Source organism: Meleagris gallopavo, chromosome 2 (genome assembly GCF_000146605.3).
Source record: "Meleagris gallopavo isolate NT-WF06-2002-E0010 breed Aviagen turkey brand Nicholas breeding stock chromosome 2, Turkey_5.1, whole genome shotgun sequence".
Classification (NCBI taxonomy): Eukaryota; Metazoa; Chordata; class Aves; order Galliformes; family Phasianidae; genus Meleagris; species Meleagris gallopavo.
In genome coordinates, this window is record NC_015012.2 from 57,469,108 (window position 1) to 57,482,949 (window position 13,842).

Genomic DNA, 13,842 nt, shown 5'->3' on the forward strand with positions numbered 1-13,842 from the left:
TTTTTCTGGCTAGGTGTTAATGTTTGTCAGCTGGGATCTAGACCCCTGTACTAACTCCTAGGTCCCCTGAACATCATTAAAAGTGTGTGGCGATTTGTTCTGCTGGGTTCTGAAAGGTTCCTGTTTTCCCTTGTGAGCTGTTGAGCAGGAAAGCTGCTCTCCCACATGCATGAAAGGGGAAGGAGGAAGACAGGACTGTAATTAGAATTCCTCTTCTGCAGAGAAGTATATCCTCTCTCTTCCTCCAAAGGGAAGCAGGCTTTCAGCTGGAAGGAGGTGCTGGCTGGATGGCAGTACACCACTAGCTTACCAAATTCCAGCCCCATCTTTGGTTTTCACTCCTGCTGTTGCTATGCAGCCATCAAAGCATTAGCATGGTGGATTTTGAGAGGAGTTTATTTCCTCCCTGTCCTAACTGCTTCTTCTCCCTGTGCAGCTTCTTTCATCTTCAGCGAAGGTGAAACAGAGTGGGGGATGTTCGTAAACTCAAATGTATGTTCTGGAGGCAGAAGTTCCCATTCACTGTTCTGCTTTGTATGTGGTTACAGGAGAAATACAAACTCCATAAAAGATTTCTGGGATTTGGTTTGGAATTGACTACCCCAAAAAATTACAAGATTTAATAGTAGAGCAATTTAGGTAAAATATCATGTAACCTAAGGGTATGTGATTTCCTTTTCAAGTGTGTTTGTTATTTTGGTCAAGTACAAGAAATATTCATGTTCCTGTTTAAACATGAATATTTTCATATTTCAGACATTGCAATGTCTGAAAAGCATATGTTGCAGTGTTTCTGTAGACTTCTGCTTCTCTTAAACTGCATGTTTTGATGCTGATAATATCAAAGAAGAATAATGCAAGCAGACAGATGAATATAGCCATGTGAGATGTATGTAACAAGATATTGATTAAATATAGAAATAGTTTTTTAAAAAAGTTTCTCCTAAACGTTTCTCTTTGACTGAAATAAAATAATGTAAATTTAGGCCCTTAAACCTATTCTGCATACCTTTCTCCAAAGCAAGATAATTCTGAAGTCATTGCTTGGGTTTATTTATCAGTCACAGAAAGCCGGTCATGAGATAATTTGCACAACTTCCTAGGTAACTTTAATATACCCTCATCATTAGAAAGCTTTTACATAACTAAAGAGGACTGAAACTATCTGCAGCTGTATGAGGTCATCCCAGTTCAATAATAGTATCTGGGAGTCTTGTAACCTCCCTTCATCAGGGGGCAGCAGGAGGAAAGGTAAAACAATAGACTAGTGAATAGAATAGTGTTGTAATGTTTCTGTTAAGTTTCCTGCTATGTTCCTGCCAAAGAGAAGCTAGACTTTTCTGACAGGTTGGAAGTCTGCTTATCTGTACATTTCCCAGTGTGCTGCTACTCATCCATGGAACGTTAATAATTTTCTAAGAATCATAGAACCGTAGAATCACTTTGGTTGTAAAAGACCTTAAAGATCGAGTCCAACCATGACCTAACCATACTACCTTAACTCTAACAATCCTCTGCTAAATCATGTCCCTGAACACCACATCCAAACAGTTTTTAAACACATCCAGGGATGGTGACTCAACAACCTCCCTGGAGAGCCTATTCCAGTGCTTAGCAACCCTTTCTGTAAAGAAGTGTTTCCTAATATCCAACCTAAACTTACCCTGGTGCAACTTCAGGCCATTTCCCTTTGTCCTGTCACCAATGACCTATCCCACTCTTGCTGTAAGCACCTTTCAGATACTGGAAGAGAGCAATAAGGTCTCCCCTCAGCCTCCTCTTCCCCAGACTAAACAGCCCCAGTTCCTTCAGTCTCTCCTCATAGGGCATGTTCTCCAAGCCTTTCAAAAGCCTTGTTGCCCTTCTTTGGCCCTGCTCCAGCACCTCAATGCCCTTTCTGTACTGATGTGCACAAAACTGAACACAGTACTCAAGGTGAGGCCTCACCAATGCCAAGTACAGGGGCAGGATGACTTCCCTAGTTCTGCTTACCACACCATTCCTGATAGAAGCCAGGATACCATTGGCCTTTTTGGCCACCTGGGCACACTGCTGGTTCATATTCAGCTGGCTGTCCATCAGTACACCAAGATCTCTTTCCTTCAGGCAGCTTTCCAGCCACTCCTCTTCAAGCCTGTAGGATTGCCTGGGGTTTTTGTAAAATGCAGAACCCAACACTTGGCCCCATTGAAACTCATACAGTTAACCTTGGCCCATCGATCCAGTCTATCCAGGAAGTCATGCTTCCTTTTATCTCTCAAGATATCTGATTTTAAAAGAAGTGTGTATAAAAGTTTGTTTTGGTAGGACAAAACTTTAAAACTCTTATTTATATTATCAGCAAATGAGGACTTAAACAGTGCTGATTATATATCGTTAAAAATCCAGAGTGCTAAACATTTGTTGTTGATCTAAGTTGCAAAAAAGATCATACAAATTATATGGAGGTAAAAATAATAAGTGGATGTATGTGCACCCATGTGTGTATGTACTGATGTAGATTTTCTATATGTTCAGAAATATTGTTTCTATGATAGTTGTAATACAATTTATAGAATGTGAGGAATCTTGGGAGTGGGTTGTGCAGCACCACAGAAATGTAGAAAGACTACATTTTCTTATTCCTTACAAAACTGGAAAATTAAGTCGTATCTTTTTAGGAAGAGGAGGATTACCTCTTTCTTAATTACTTAGATTTCAGATCTCCTTAGTCTTTGGCAAAAGAATTTTAACTGGAATATGTAGGTGTGCTTTTACATTGTATTTATTGTTCCTTTCTTAGGTCTGTGATAGAAGTGAACCCTCAGCTGTAAGAACAACTGAGAACAAAAATGAAATGCAGGATGAAACAAAAGGTAATGCTAGACAGATCTTTTTTCTTGTTTGTAGGCTTTCTGTTTTGCAATCTACTTCAGAAATTAGTATTTCAAGTAACTTTTGGGCAAAATAAAATGAAATGGGAAAACGTATTCTGGCCTGTGTTGTGCACTTGTGAAGTTTTTAAGTGTAGCTGTTGTATCTTTTGAGCCATCTGGGAAACCTTGTTTGTGATCATCTTGTAAGTAAGTCACCTGGGAGAAGTCTCTTCTCAAAGGTTGTGCTAAGGTCTTTCCTGATCCTTAATTTATCTATTCTGGTTTATCTCTGCTGTAAAGTACAGGAAATTAAGCAGTATACATATGCACTGATGAGCTTATAAGAGAACAAAAACAAATGAACTATAAACATACAACACAGGCGAGAACTGGCTGTATGTCTGCAGCTCATAATGAAAGAAAAACAAAGCTGGAAGAAAAGGTTGTTTACTTTTACAAGGAAAACGGGAAGAAATTAGCATTCTGTGCAGGTTGGACTGAGTTGTGTTCTGTAGTGTGTGATTATGCAAAAAGGGTGCAATACATGTGGAAGACCTGCAGAACTTCTCCTGCTATCTCCCAGTCATGTAGAACAGAGGAAAACAGAAGTCCTTGGATGAATCCAAAGTTTCCGGTTTGAGAGTCTGAATTTTGGTGAAAGACTTTGACAAAGCTTTCTGATGTTCTTGAGTGACAGTAATAAAATATCGTCATCTTACATTTCTTAGAGATGAAGGAAGCACTGTATGTGCCATACCATCATGCCTGTCTAGATCATATTATCTGGCAGCCATTTAAGCTTCAAGGTACTGCACTGCTTTTCTGGATTGTTTGTGTGTCTTTTTTTTTTTCTTTTTCTTTCTTTCTGGGTGACTGGATAGAATATAGGAGTCAACTGGACCCTACAGCTTCCTTAAATACTCAGGAAAGTAGATTAAGTTTCCTACTGCAAGTTACTTAGTTACTTATCTGTAATTAAGCCATGAAATGAACTTCTTCAGTTTTAGAATTCTGACCTGTATACAGTTATTCAGTTTTCTAAAAAAGAAAAAAAGAAAAAAAAGAATTGCTTTAGGATTAAACTTGAGAAGCAGCAACAAACAATACAGGATATGCTTGGAAGCTGAACTGGGAGAGACGAATATAGAACAGCTCTTAATATCACTAAAACTGTGTGTTTCCAGAAGTGTTGTTAATCCTTCCCTCTCTCACTCTTAGCAAACCTCACTGGAATAAGAACTGTATAAAAACTGGGAAGACTGCCAGGCTGCTGGTTCAGCAGAAGGGAAGGAAGAGATGCCTGGTGCTTGTGTCAATAAACTGCACTGTAGGATTCAGAGCTGGAAAATTACCAAGCAATTATTACAGAGTTTTTATCACATCTGGTTCTTTTTTACCAGTGGCCCTGATGAACCCTTCAGAAATAGGAAATTCTGAAAAGCAGCTCCAATATGCTAGCTCTCCACAGCACAGATTGTGATGTGGATGGCAAATGCAGCCTGCTTACATTCTCATACACTTCTGCTCTTGTCAGTGTGCTGAAGTGGGCCCTGCTCTCAGGTTCAGAGCAGGAAGGAAAAACCATCCAAGTTCAGCAGTGTTAAAAGCACTGCACCTGTTTCAGTTCTGTACTGTGATCTTTCCTCCAGAATGATGGGCTAATTAGTGTTATACAAACAGTGAATGATTTTAAGGCAAGAAGTAAACAGTGCTTGGTATTTCAGAGATACTAAATATTTATGAAATCCAAAGGCATTATTTTAAAGTGGAAACCCCCTTTAACAAAGAAGTTGTACCAGTTCTAATTGAAAAATATGCATACCATCTCAAACATTATTAAAAAAAATACCAGATCTTAAATTGAGATGTTGGATTTCTTAAAACTGTTTGAGTGAATGAATCCCTTTTGTCCTTCTCCAAAGGTGATGACTGTTCCTAAATTGGTATTTGAGTGCAGCATTCTCAAGTGCTTCTGCCAGACTGAACACAAATGGGCTGTGTGAACCTGTTCTTCTTCCTCCATTCTTGCCTGTCCAGCACACCTTGTTTCTTGCCTGAGCATTGTATGCAGACTCAGGGAGTAGAGAAACACGAAACCAGTACGTTTTCATTCTTTTCTGCCTGATCAAACAAAACAGTTTAGCAAGTTCCTTAGTTTCTTCTATTAATAGAAGCACATTTCAGTTTTTTGGAAGGACCCATTCTTGCTGGCTTTGAGTGTTTGTTTGTTTCATGTAGGTACAGAAAGTGTCTACAAGAAAGAGAAAGAAAATTTGGAGTAATATATGCATTTTCATTTTAACAATCCATAACCCTCACTGAAGTCCCCCAAAGCTAGCAATATGTTCAACAATTACCAAAGTAAAAAAGTAATTCTCTTTGGATGCCTGTGAAAATTAATAGATATCCATGTCATTGAAACATCTCAAGAAATAATAATAAAAGAATAATGAGTATTTAGCTACTCATCTGCTTTAACTTTACCATGGGATCAGCAAAAGTCAATTTACTGTGAGACTCTGGTTGTCCCATGCACTGAGTTAGCTACAAGGGAAGTAAGTAAAACCTTTGTATAAAGGCAACCTCAAAGCTCGATGATCTGGTAAATGAATGAAAGAACTGAACGTACTTCATGTAACATGGAGGAGTAGAACGTACTTCTTGGTAGGAAAAAAGACTGAAATGTAGTTGCATTTTTTTAACTGAATTTGCTTCTGCTTTTCATTTTGTGTGTTAATAAGGATTTTATGGCTGGAGTGCTAGAGATTTAGTGAAAAGATTGTGAGCTTTTAGAACTTTCTATTAAAAGTCAGCTATGAATTAACATTATAGATAAATAGTTTGTCAGTTTAAAAAAGAATCAGCCATCCCAATTACCAATTAGGATTTAAAAGTATAGCACAATTGGGGTATACTTTAGATTGTCTGTCAAAATAAGGAAATAGCAAGGTTGACACTTCTGATTTTTTCACATCTTAATAAAAAGAAATCTCAACACTAGATCCCATTCCTGAAGAATTCCCATAATTTTATGTGGTGTTTAAATAGCACTGTGAACCAAGGAAAGAATGCAGTCTGATTTAAAATATTCACCACATTCTCATAGACAATATTTACATTTTCTGTATCACACTTGCATTTCTTTCCTGAAATACTACATGCAGTTGGCAGCTTGACAGAATTCTGAAGCTGCTTCCTCCTACGGCTGCTTCCTAGTTAATAAGTGCACAATAGAAACAATACAGTGCAATCAATAAGAAACTCCCCACAACAGCAGCAGTTTCAGACTTTTTTAAAATGTGTACACTGTTACCAAGGCATCTGCTTTGAAGTGTACCTTGGTACCTGAGGACTGAAATAAGAGCTACTGCTTTATTGTTTGTTAATGTCAGACCATCAGATCTGTCTCATGCTGATAGGAAGTATGTAGGTCACATATAGGCTACATTAGCATGACAAAAGTCTTGGGTGGACAGGGAAAATTTTCCTTCCCTTTGGATGCATTAAACAATTTACATGGTGTATGTAGTCATATGCACACAGAGGCCAGAGATTGAAACCAGGGAAGAATTTGACCTAGGATATGTTTGGTACTGAGGTCTCATATGTCTATTTACTGAAAGCAGTAGCTCTAGTTTCACAATCAGCTTAATCTTTAGCATATGCCTCAGGAGTCTTTCAGAATCCATCAAAAGTGAGTAGATACCACTCTGAAAAGAGAATCTGGAAATATACAACCAGTAAAATCTGGAATTGTTTTATTCTACTTCTCACAGCATTGCTTGGCTGTAAGTAGTGTCAAACATTTTAACTCAAGTTCAACTGCTTTTTCTGGAACTGTCTCAGCTCTACATCAATGAAATTGAAATGGGAGTGGTTGCATTAAACAGTGTCCAACCAGATAGTGGCTATTGGTGGCTTCACCCATTTGCCTGTCTTCTGAGTTTGGCCCTAGCAGTTGGAGGTAATGTTCAGGATTCACTCTAAACCATAGCAGTGACAAGTCATGTTTTAAATGTCATCTGTCAATTAAATGCAGATATGATGCAGAAAAAAATTGTTACATGTTCTTTTTAAACTTGATGCTTCATGTGTTGTTTGGGTTGCATGATTGCAACTCAGCTTTTTAGCAGGCCACTGGAAATATCAGTTTAGAGCAACACTTCCCCTATGCCTTCTCCCTAAATCAGCCTAGCCACAGCCTTTCCACTGCTTCACGTCAAATGTTGCTGTAGCTATAACTATTCTCTGGAGATTTTCTGTGTTTGCTTAGCATGATTATTCTAGACCATACAAAAATTTCCCACAGTGGCATAAAGGAGTCTGTTAGTTATACTATATTCATATACGAGAGCATATGTACTGCTGATAGTTCTCCTCAGCTCATGTATGATCCTTCCCTCTCTTTCTGCACTTGTTGTATGTTATATTTGAACAGGAAACAGATTCTTGTGGGTAGGAGCCAATGTCAGAAGTGTGATCTCATTGAAATGAGCAGTATTAATTTGCTTCCACTTGCTCTGGTTTTAGGAAAGTTTGAAATTAAACACAAGTACTTCAAGGCGTTTGGAATGCCTTGTAGGAGGAACTTCACCCTGGCAAAAGTCACCCTGGTGACCTTTGAGAAGCATTATATCACAAGCAATGCTGGAGAGATTGAAATTTTTCTCTGGCTAAATTATTTTGGTACTTTATATTAAGTAATGTTAATTGCAATATAGTTTTCCTCTTGCTTCTTTGGATATTTTTAAAATTCAGACTGAAGTTCAGTAGTAGTAGAAGTAGACTTCTTTCTGTAAAATCAGAACTGCCTCTCTATTTTCTTCTGGTTTTTTTTTGTTTTGTTTTAAGCAAAAATTATTCCAAATTTGTCTAGTGTTCAACTGAGACATAAGGAACAAAGAAAGAGAAGTAATGTGGTTATTCTGTAATTAGTCCTTCCCAATATCGTGGAAGCATGTCTAGGCAGTTTTGATAAATTTAGACTAGATGTGAGGGAAGGAATGTCTTTGTAGCCTCCATTATTCCTAAATATTGCTTGCAAATGCATGAGATGGGTGAGCAGAAATTGACGTGGATTGGGAACTGCCTGATTTCAGAAGAGATGATCAGAAGCATGAAACCTGATTGGAGGTCAGTCACTAGCAGTGTACTCCAGACATCAATACTGTATCCAGTCCTGTGTAATATCTTCATTAATAGTCTGGACGATGAGAAGAGCGTACATTCAGCAAATCTGCAGATTACACAAGATTAGAGAGAGTGGCTGATGTACCAGAGGGACATGCTGCCCTGCAGAGGACCTTGATATACTGGAGAGATGAGGGGAAAATGCAGAGTCTTGCAACTTGGGAGGAACATCCCCATGCATCAGCACATGCTGGGTACTGCCCAGCTGAAAGCATCTATGCATAAAGGTGATGCTGGTGGACAACAAGTTAAACATGAGCCAGTAATAGCTCTTGTGGAAATTAAGGCCAATAGTATCCTGGGCTGCATTAGGAGGAGCGTTGCCAGAAGTTCAAGAGAGATAATCCTTTCCCTTTACTCAGCACTGGCTCCTTTCAGTGGTTCTCAGTGCCCAAACAAGAGGCAGTGGGCATGAATTGCAACAGAGGAGGTTTCCTGTGAACATCAGGAAGCACTTCTTTTTGGTGCGTGTGACCAAGCACTGGTGCATGTTGCCCAGTGGGATTCCTTCCTCGGAGATCTTAAAAAAAAAACAAACTGCCTACTGTGAATGCCCCAGCTCGAACAGGGGTTGGACCAAACAGATGCAGAGGTCCCTGCCAACCTCAAATGTTTTGTGATTCTGTGATGTTAATGTTTTGGGTTGTAGAATAAACTTTGTGTTTTGCTTCTGAAATTACTACAAAAGAAAAAAAAGTTGCTGTTTTGCTTACAAGGTGTTACAATCTTTGTGTCTGGAAAGTGTTCCATGGCAAAAAAATTCTGATGCCAGAGCTATTTGGCTCTGGAAGATCTTGGTAATCTGCTGTTTCTTTGAAGTGGATTCCTTTATTTTTTCATAATAGAAAGGTCACATGCCTTGGCAGAATTTTTCTAGAAAATCTACAGGGCTCTTCTTACAAAGCTCCATCTCCATTTTCAACTGGCAGAAAAATGCAGGAGTAAGTGCATTTGCAAGTAGATGTTGATCTCTTGCATAGGACTAATTTCTACCTGGCTTTCATATGTTGAGTGATGCTCAATTCTGCTGCTGTTGATTGTTATTTTTTCTACTCTGTTTTCAGATCTGAAGTTCAGTCTTGGAACTAATGAGCAGAAGAGCCCACTTGAAGACATGCCATTTTCAGAGACTGACATCAATTTGGAGATACCATTTGCAGAACAGGCAGCTAATCTCAAAGACAACTCAGTAGGCAAAATGTGTAAGGATGGAGGGGGCGATACTCTTCGCACGGTATGTTTCCTATTTATTGCTATCATTGTTTTCACTGGTGAGTAGTACTGTTTGAATGATATTTATCTGACACTGAGTGAATTAGGTTTAGAAGAATATTGTTGGATCTAGCCTTATGGGGATAAACCTCAAGATTTTTGTGAATAGTATTCTCAGTAACATGGAAATTACTATTTTATACCATTATGTATGTCCTTGTCATTCTAGAAGAACTCACTTTATGTGTTCGAAATAATGGACTAGTAATGTTAAGCTGGAATAGTGGAGTAACTGTACACAACCTGTGTCCTTATTTCATTTGTTTACAGCTCTTTTTCCTGTTATCCAAGGTGAGATGCTCTATCTCTGTAATGGTAATATCTTTTGTCAATTAAAAGGAGTTACTGGATGCCTGTGAAAACCTTGTGTAGTTATCTGGTACAGATAGATGGAGAATGCATATGAAGAACAGAGTGGTCTATAAAAGTCTGAAGTGAAGTGGCAGGGAGCTAAGGATTACTTTTTACTCAGTTTTACCTTCCAACTCAGTAAAAAAGCCTAATTCTGAAAGTATCTAAATAGAAACAAAATAAGATCCTCCAGGATGTTTTGTCATTGATCCCCAGGCATCTCTAAGGACCTCTCTTTGCCTAACATTTTGTGAACGTGCAGTTACGTATGACCTGCAAACTAATGACTCGTGTGAAGAACATCTCTTTTGTCTAGCAGCGAATCCAAACACATCTGAATAAATGTAGTGGCTGAAGTAATAATGTTTCAATTCTTCAAACACTTAATTTCAATAAAAACACATGCAGTTCTTCAGGTTGTACCCTATTTATTCTAGTTTAAACATTATGCATCAGACACTAACTGATATTTAGAAACGGATTCTAAAGGGTTTGCATCACACTTCTGTAATGCAGCTTATAATGGTCTAGCTTACTTGTATTTACTTATTTACATGTGTACTACATGATTTAGCTATATCTTTAGCTCAGCTTATGAAAAATTGCTCAGTGCTTGTGATAGAGGATTTCTACTTCAGTGATGAAAGGAGTGGCAAAATGATAGAAAAAGAAGGGAGTTACGTATTTAAAAAGCTACAGTTTGATTTGTTGCACCTTCATCATTGGCAGCTATTTTTAGACATTTATGATTGTGCAAGTCAATGAAACCTCAAGGCAGGAGAGAACTGACTGCATATCTACAATTTGTAAATTGTATTTATGTACACTTCAAGTATGTACAGTTGTAGCCACTCACCATAGCCACCAAATCAAATCAGATGTGCTATCGCTGAGTCTGTAAAGAATGAGAAAATCATTCTGGAATATGTTTGTTCTTTCCAAATGGAGAAGAGATCTTGTCACCCTTCCTGCTTTGAGTCATGTATGCTACTAAGATCAGGCACGGGAAATAGTATAACTTAGAAGCCTGCTGATGAAAGATAGTGTTAAAAAACTCTGTGGATTAGGAATGTTTCCCTGTCCATCTGAACACATTTCTTTATATTCATCTCCGATTGCAGCTTCTGAGTGTACAGAAGTTATTTCAATATACATGATCCATAATTATGGTTCCCCCTTCCGTAAGAAGAAAGCCTTTTATTCTTTTTTGTATGATAGTCAAATATGTTATTTTGATTGAATAAGTGCAGGGGGATTTCTATGCCAATTGTACATGCATAGAATTGTTAATGGGCAACTGTGGAAACCAGTGTAAATTACAAGACAAAGCCAGACTGGAAATGCACTGTGAAAGGACATGAGGCAATGGATACAAGTGTTAACAAGGGAAATCCCATTTTGTAAAGAAAACAATTCTCCATGAGCATGTTAAGCACCAAAGCAGTTGCTCTCAGAAGTTGTGGAATTTCTCACTGAAAGATTTCAAAATTCATTTTGACAATAATTGGAGCAAGCTGATCATATTTTGAATTTAACCTTGCTTTGAATGTGCAGTTGGATTAAATGACCTCCAGAAGTTACTAGCAACATAAATCCTCCTATGATTCAAAGCTCGTCTGTTTTGCAAACTATTCAGGGGATTCCTCCATGTTTCCATTAGTAGCAGCAGGCTTCATGATGAAAAGTTGTTCTCTGAAGCCTTCGAGCAAAGTAATTTGTTATGACTTGAATTGTTGTTGTGCTACAAATCTCTGCCTTTAGAATTTTAGACTGCCAAAGGACAAAACAGGAACCACGAAGATTGGTGACCTGGCCCCTCAGGACATGAAGAAAGTCTATTCTTTAGCACTGATTGAATTGACTGCTCTCTATGACGTACTTGGGACAGAATTCAAGCAACAAAAAGCTGCAAAAATCAAAACCAAAGGTGAGTTATTGTTTCATACACTGAAACAAATGGGTTTTAATCTAACAAAACAAATGTATCTGGTTATTTATGATTTTCTAGCATAAAATTTGTATTTAATTGATAAATAGTAACAGATATTGAGCAGCATTTAATTATGCATCTTAACTTAGGGCACACTTTAGGCAAGTTCATGCACATATTCACTCTAGAGACTATGCTCTCTGTATAAAGTTAAAACTCAGGCCAGAAATGAGCAGATAACCAAGCAGTGAGGAAGGGGGACCTTCCCCTTACTAGCATATTGAACAGGAATGGCTGCACAAAAGTTTCTATGGGATTTCCTGGGAGGACAGATGTATGTGCTTTTTGTCATTCCTGCTCTTATGAAGGTAGGTACTGTGCAAGTCCTTCCTGACTTTTTGCTTTTCTTGATCTTGGTTGAAGACACTGGCAACCCTTGACACCTGCTTTCCTGTTATGTCTGGCACAGACTTTCCTGGGTCACATAGCTGTGCCCATTTGGTATTTCCTAAGGTCACAACACAACATACAAAATGAAACATTTGGATGTCGGGGGGAAATTCTTTACAGAGAGAGTGGTGAGGTGCTGGAACAGGCTGCCCAGAGAGGTTGTGGATGCCTCAACCCTAGAGGTGTTCAAGGCCAGATTGGATGGGGCCCTGGGCAGCCTGGTCTAGTGTTAAATGTGGAGGTTAGTGGTCCTGCATATGGCAGGGGTGTTGGAGATTCATGATCCTTGAGGTCCCTTCCAACCCTGGCCATTCTGTGATTCTGTGTGAGAGAGGCGTTTGCAAAGGATTTTGAGACAGTTGCAACGTACCATTTTGCTCTGCAAGCCAATGGAGTACATATGTATATATTATCACAGTGCTTTTCTTGGGACTCATGAAAACTAATTTCAAGATGCTAGAGGTTTTCAGTGCTTTGTTTGCTTTCTGTATTTCTGGCTTCTGCTAAATATTTTACAGGAGCTTGAAATGTGTTACCAGTTAATCACAAGCTTGCTTTGGCCAAAACCCTGTCCTCAAGGTTCAGTCAGTATGACAGTGCAGTAGGTCGCTTTAAATAGTTGAAGGCAGTGGAGTCTTGAGATATATATAGCAAGGTACGATGTATTCTTCAGAATACGATCTTGGCTTTCGGTAGTAGAAAAGAGCAAATGTCATAAACAGAAACATGTATGAGACCTTGATCCTCTAAAAGTGTTTTCTTCTTGTAGAATTGCTTGTGATTAATACACAGAAAGGGACAAACACTTTCTTGTATTTTGGGTCTTAGTTTTAATTGATCATTCTTAGCAAATCTTACTGTTGAGTACATTACCTAAATAACTTTGTCTAAATGACAAGCAGTTGTGAAGAGTATTGCATTGATTAAAAGCCTTATTTTTCATAAGATTAAAAAAGGTGAAATAGAAATGTGTAGGATAAAGACAATGGCATGTCAGATTTTCTTGCCTATAGATCTGCTCTTCAGTGTAATTATTTCAGTGTCTTGTTGCTCTATCTGATCCCCTCCTCTTCACTCAGGAAGTGTTGTTTGCCTAAATGATTGATACAGTGGAGGATATACTGGCTGTTCTTCTTTGTGTTTGAGTACATAAAGATGATGAAAACATGATTCTTCTGTGCAATGCTGTGCTGCTGCCTTTTTATTGCTCCCCTACAGTTTGTTTCTTCAACTACGTCTCAGTAGGAACTTTCATTATTGACAAGATCTTTCAGGTGATAGAGCAATGGAGTAGAGCTATTGGATGTATATATGAGTCTACGTATTTTAATGGTAGACCTTTTACTCTGATAGAGAAGAATTCCTTGATGCGGTGCTTCAAATGATGTTTCTTTGATAAATATCATACTTCTTCAAGAGCTGTCATCTTTTTAGTAATTTCAGCTGCTGCTCTGTGCTCGAGAGTAGCATGAGCAGCTTTTAGCTACATGTAGGATTATATGCTGCTTCAGAAAAATTGAACATGCAGCAGTTATCTGTACTTTTTGGCTGAGAAATTCTTTGGCAACAGGCTTTGGGTTAGTATTGGCGAGTATAGCTTTCAGAAGTCGTTCTCTTCTATTCACATGGGCCATAAAACAGATGGGTGTCCTATCTACTTCAAGACTAATAAAAGTTTGCATGAAGAATACGTTAACGAGAGACTAAACAATATTTTATTTTTTATTTGTGCAACCTTAGCACCTTTTAAAGGCCATTTTCCAACCCAGACTTGATGATAATTTTGCTTCTTTA

The 13,842-nt window shown here is 38.3% G+C and overlaps 1 protein-coding gene across 1 annotated transcript; it reads left to right on the plus strand.

The window, feature by feature from the left end:
* The first annotated feature begins 2,761 nt into the window (after positions 1 to 2,761).
* Positions 2,762 to 11,696, plus strand: LOC104909795 (rho GTPase-activating protein 18-like). The gene is made up of 3 exons (XM_019612994.1): positions 2,762 to 2,855; positions 9,110 to 9,279; positions 11,430 to 11,696. Exons 1-3 carry the CDS (start codon positions 2,837 to 2,839, stop codon positions 11,679 to 11,681), a joined length of 441 nt encoding a protein of 146 aa, XP_019468539.1. The 5' UTR covers positions 2,762 to 2,836; the 3' UTR covers positions 11,682 to 11,696.
* The last annotated feature ends 2,146 nt before the right edge of the window (positions 11,697 to 13,842 follow it).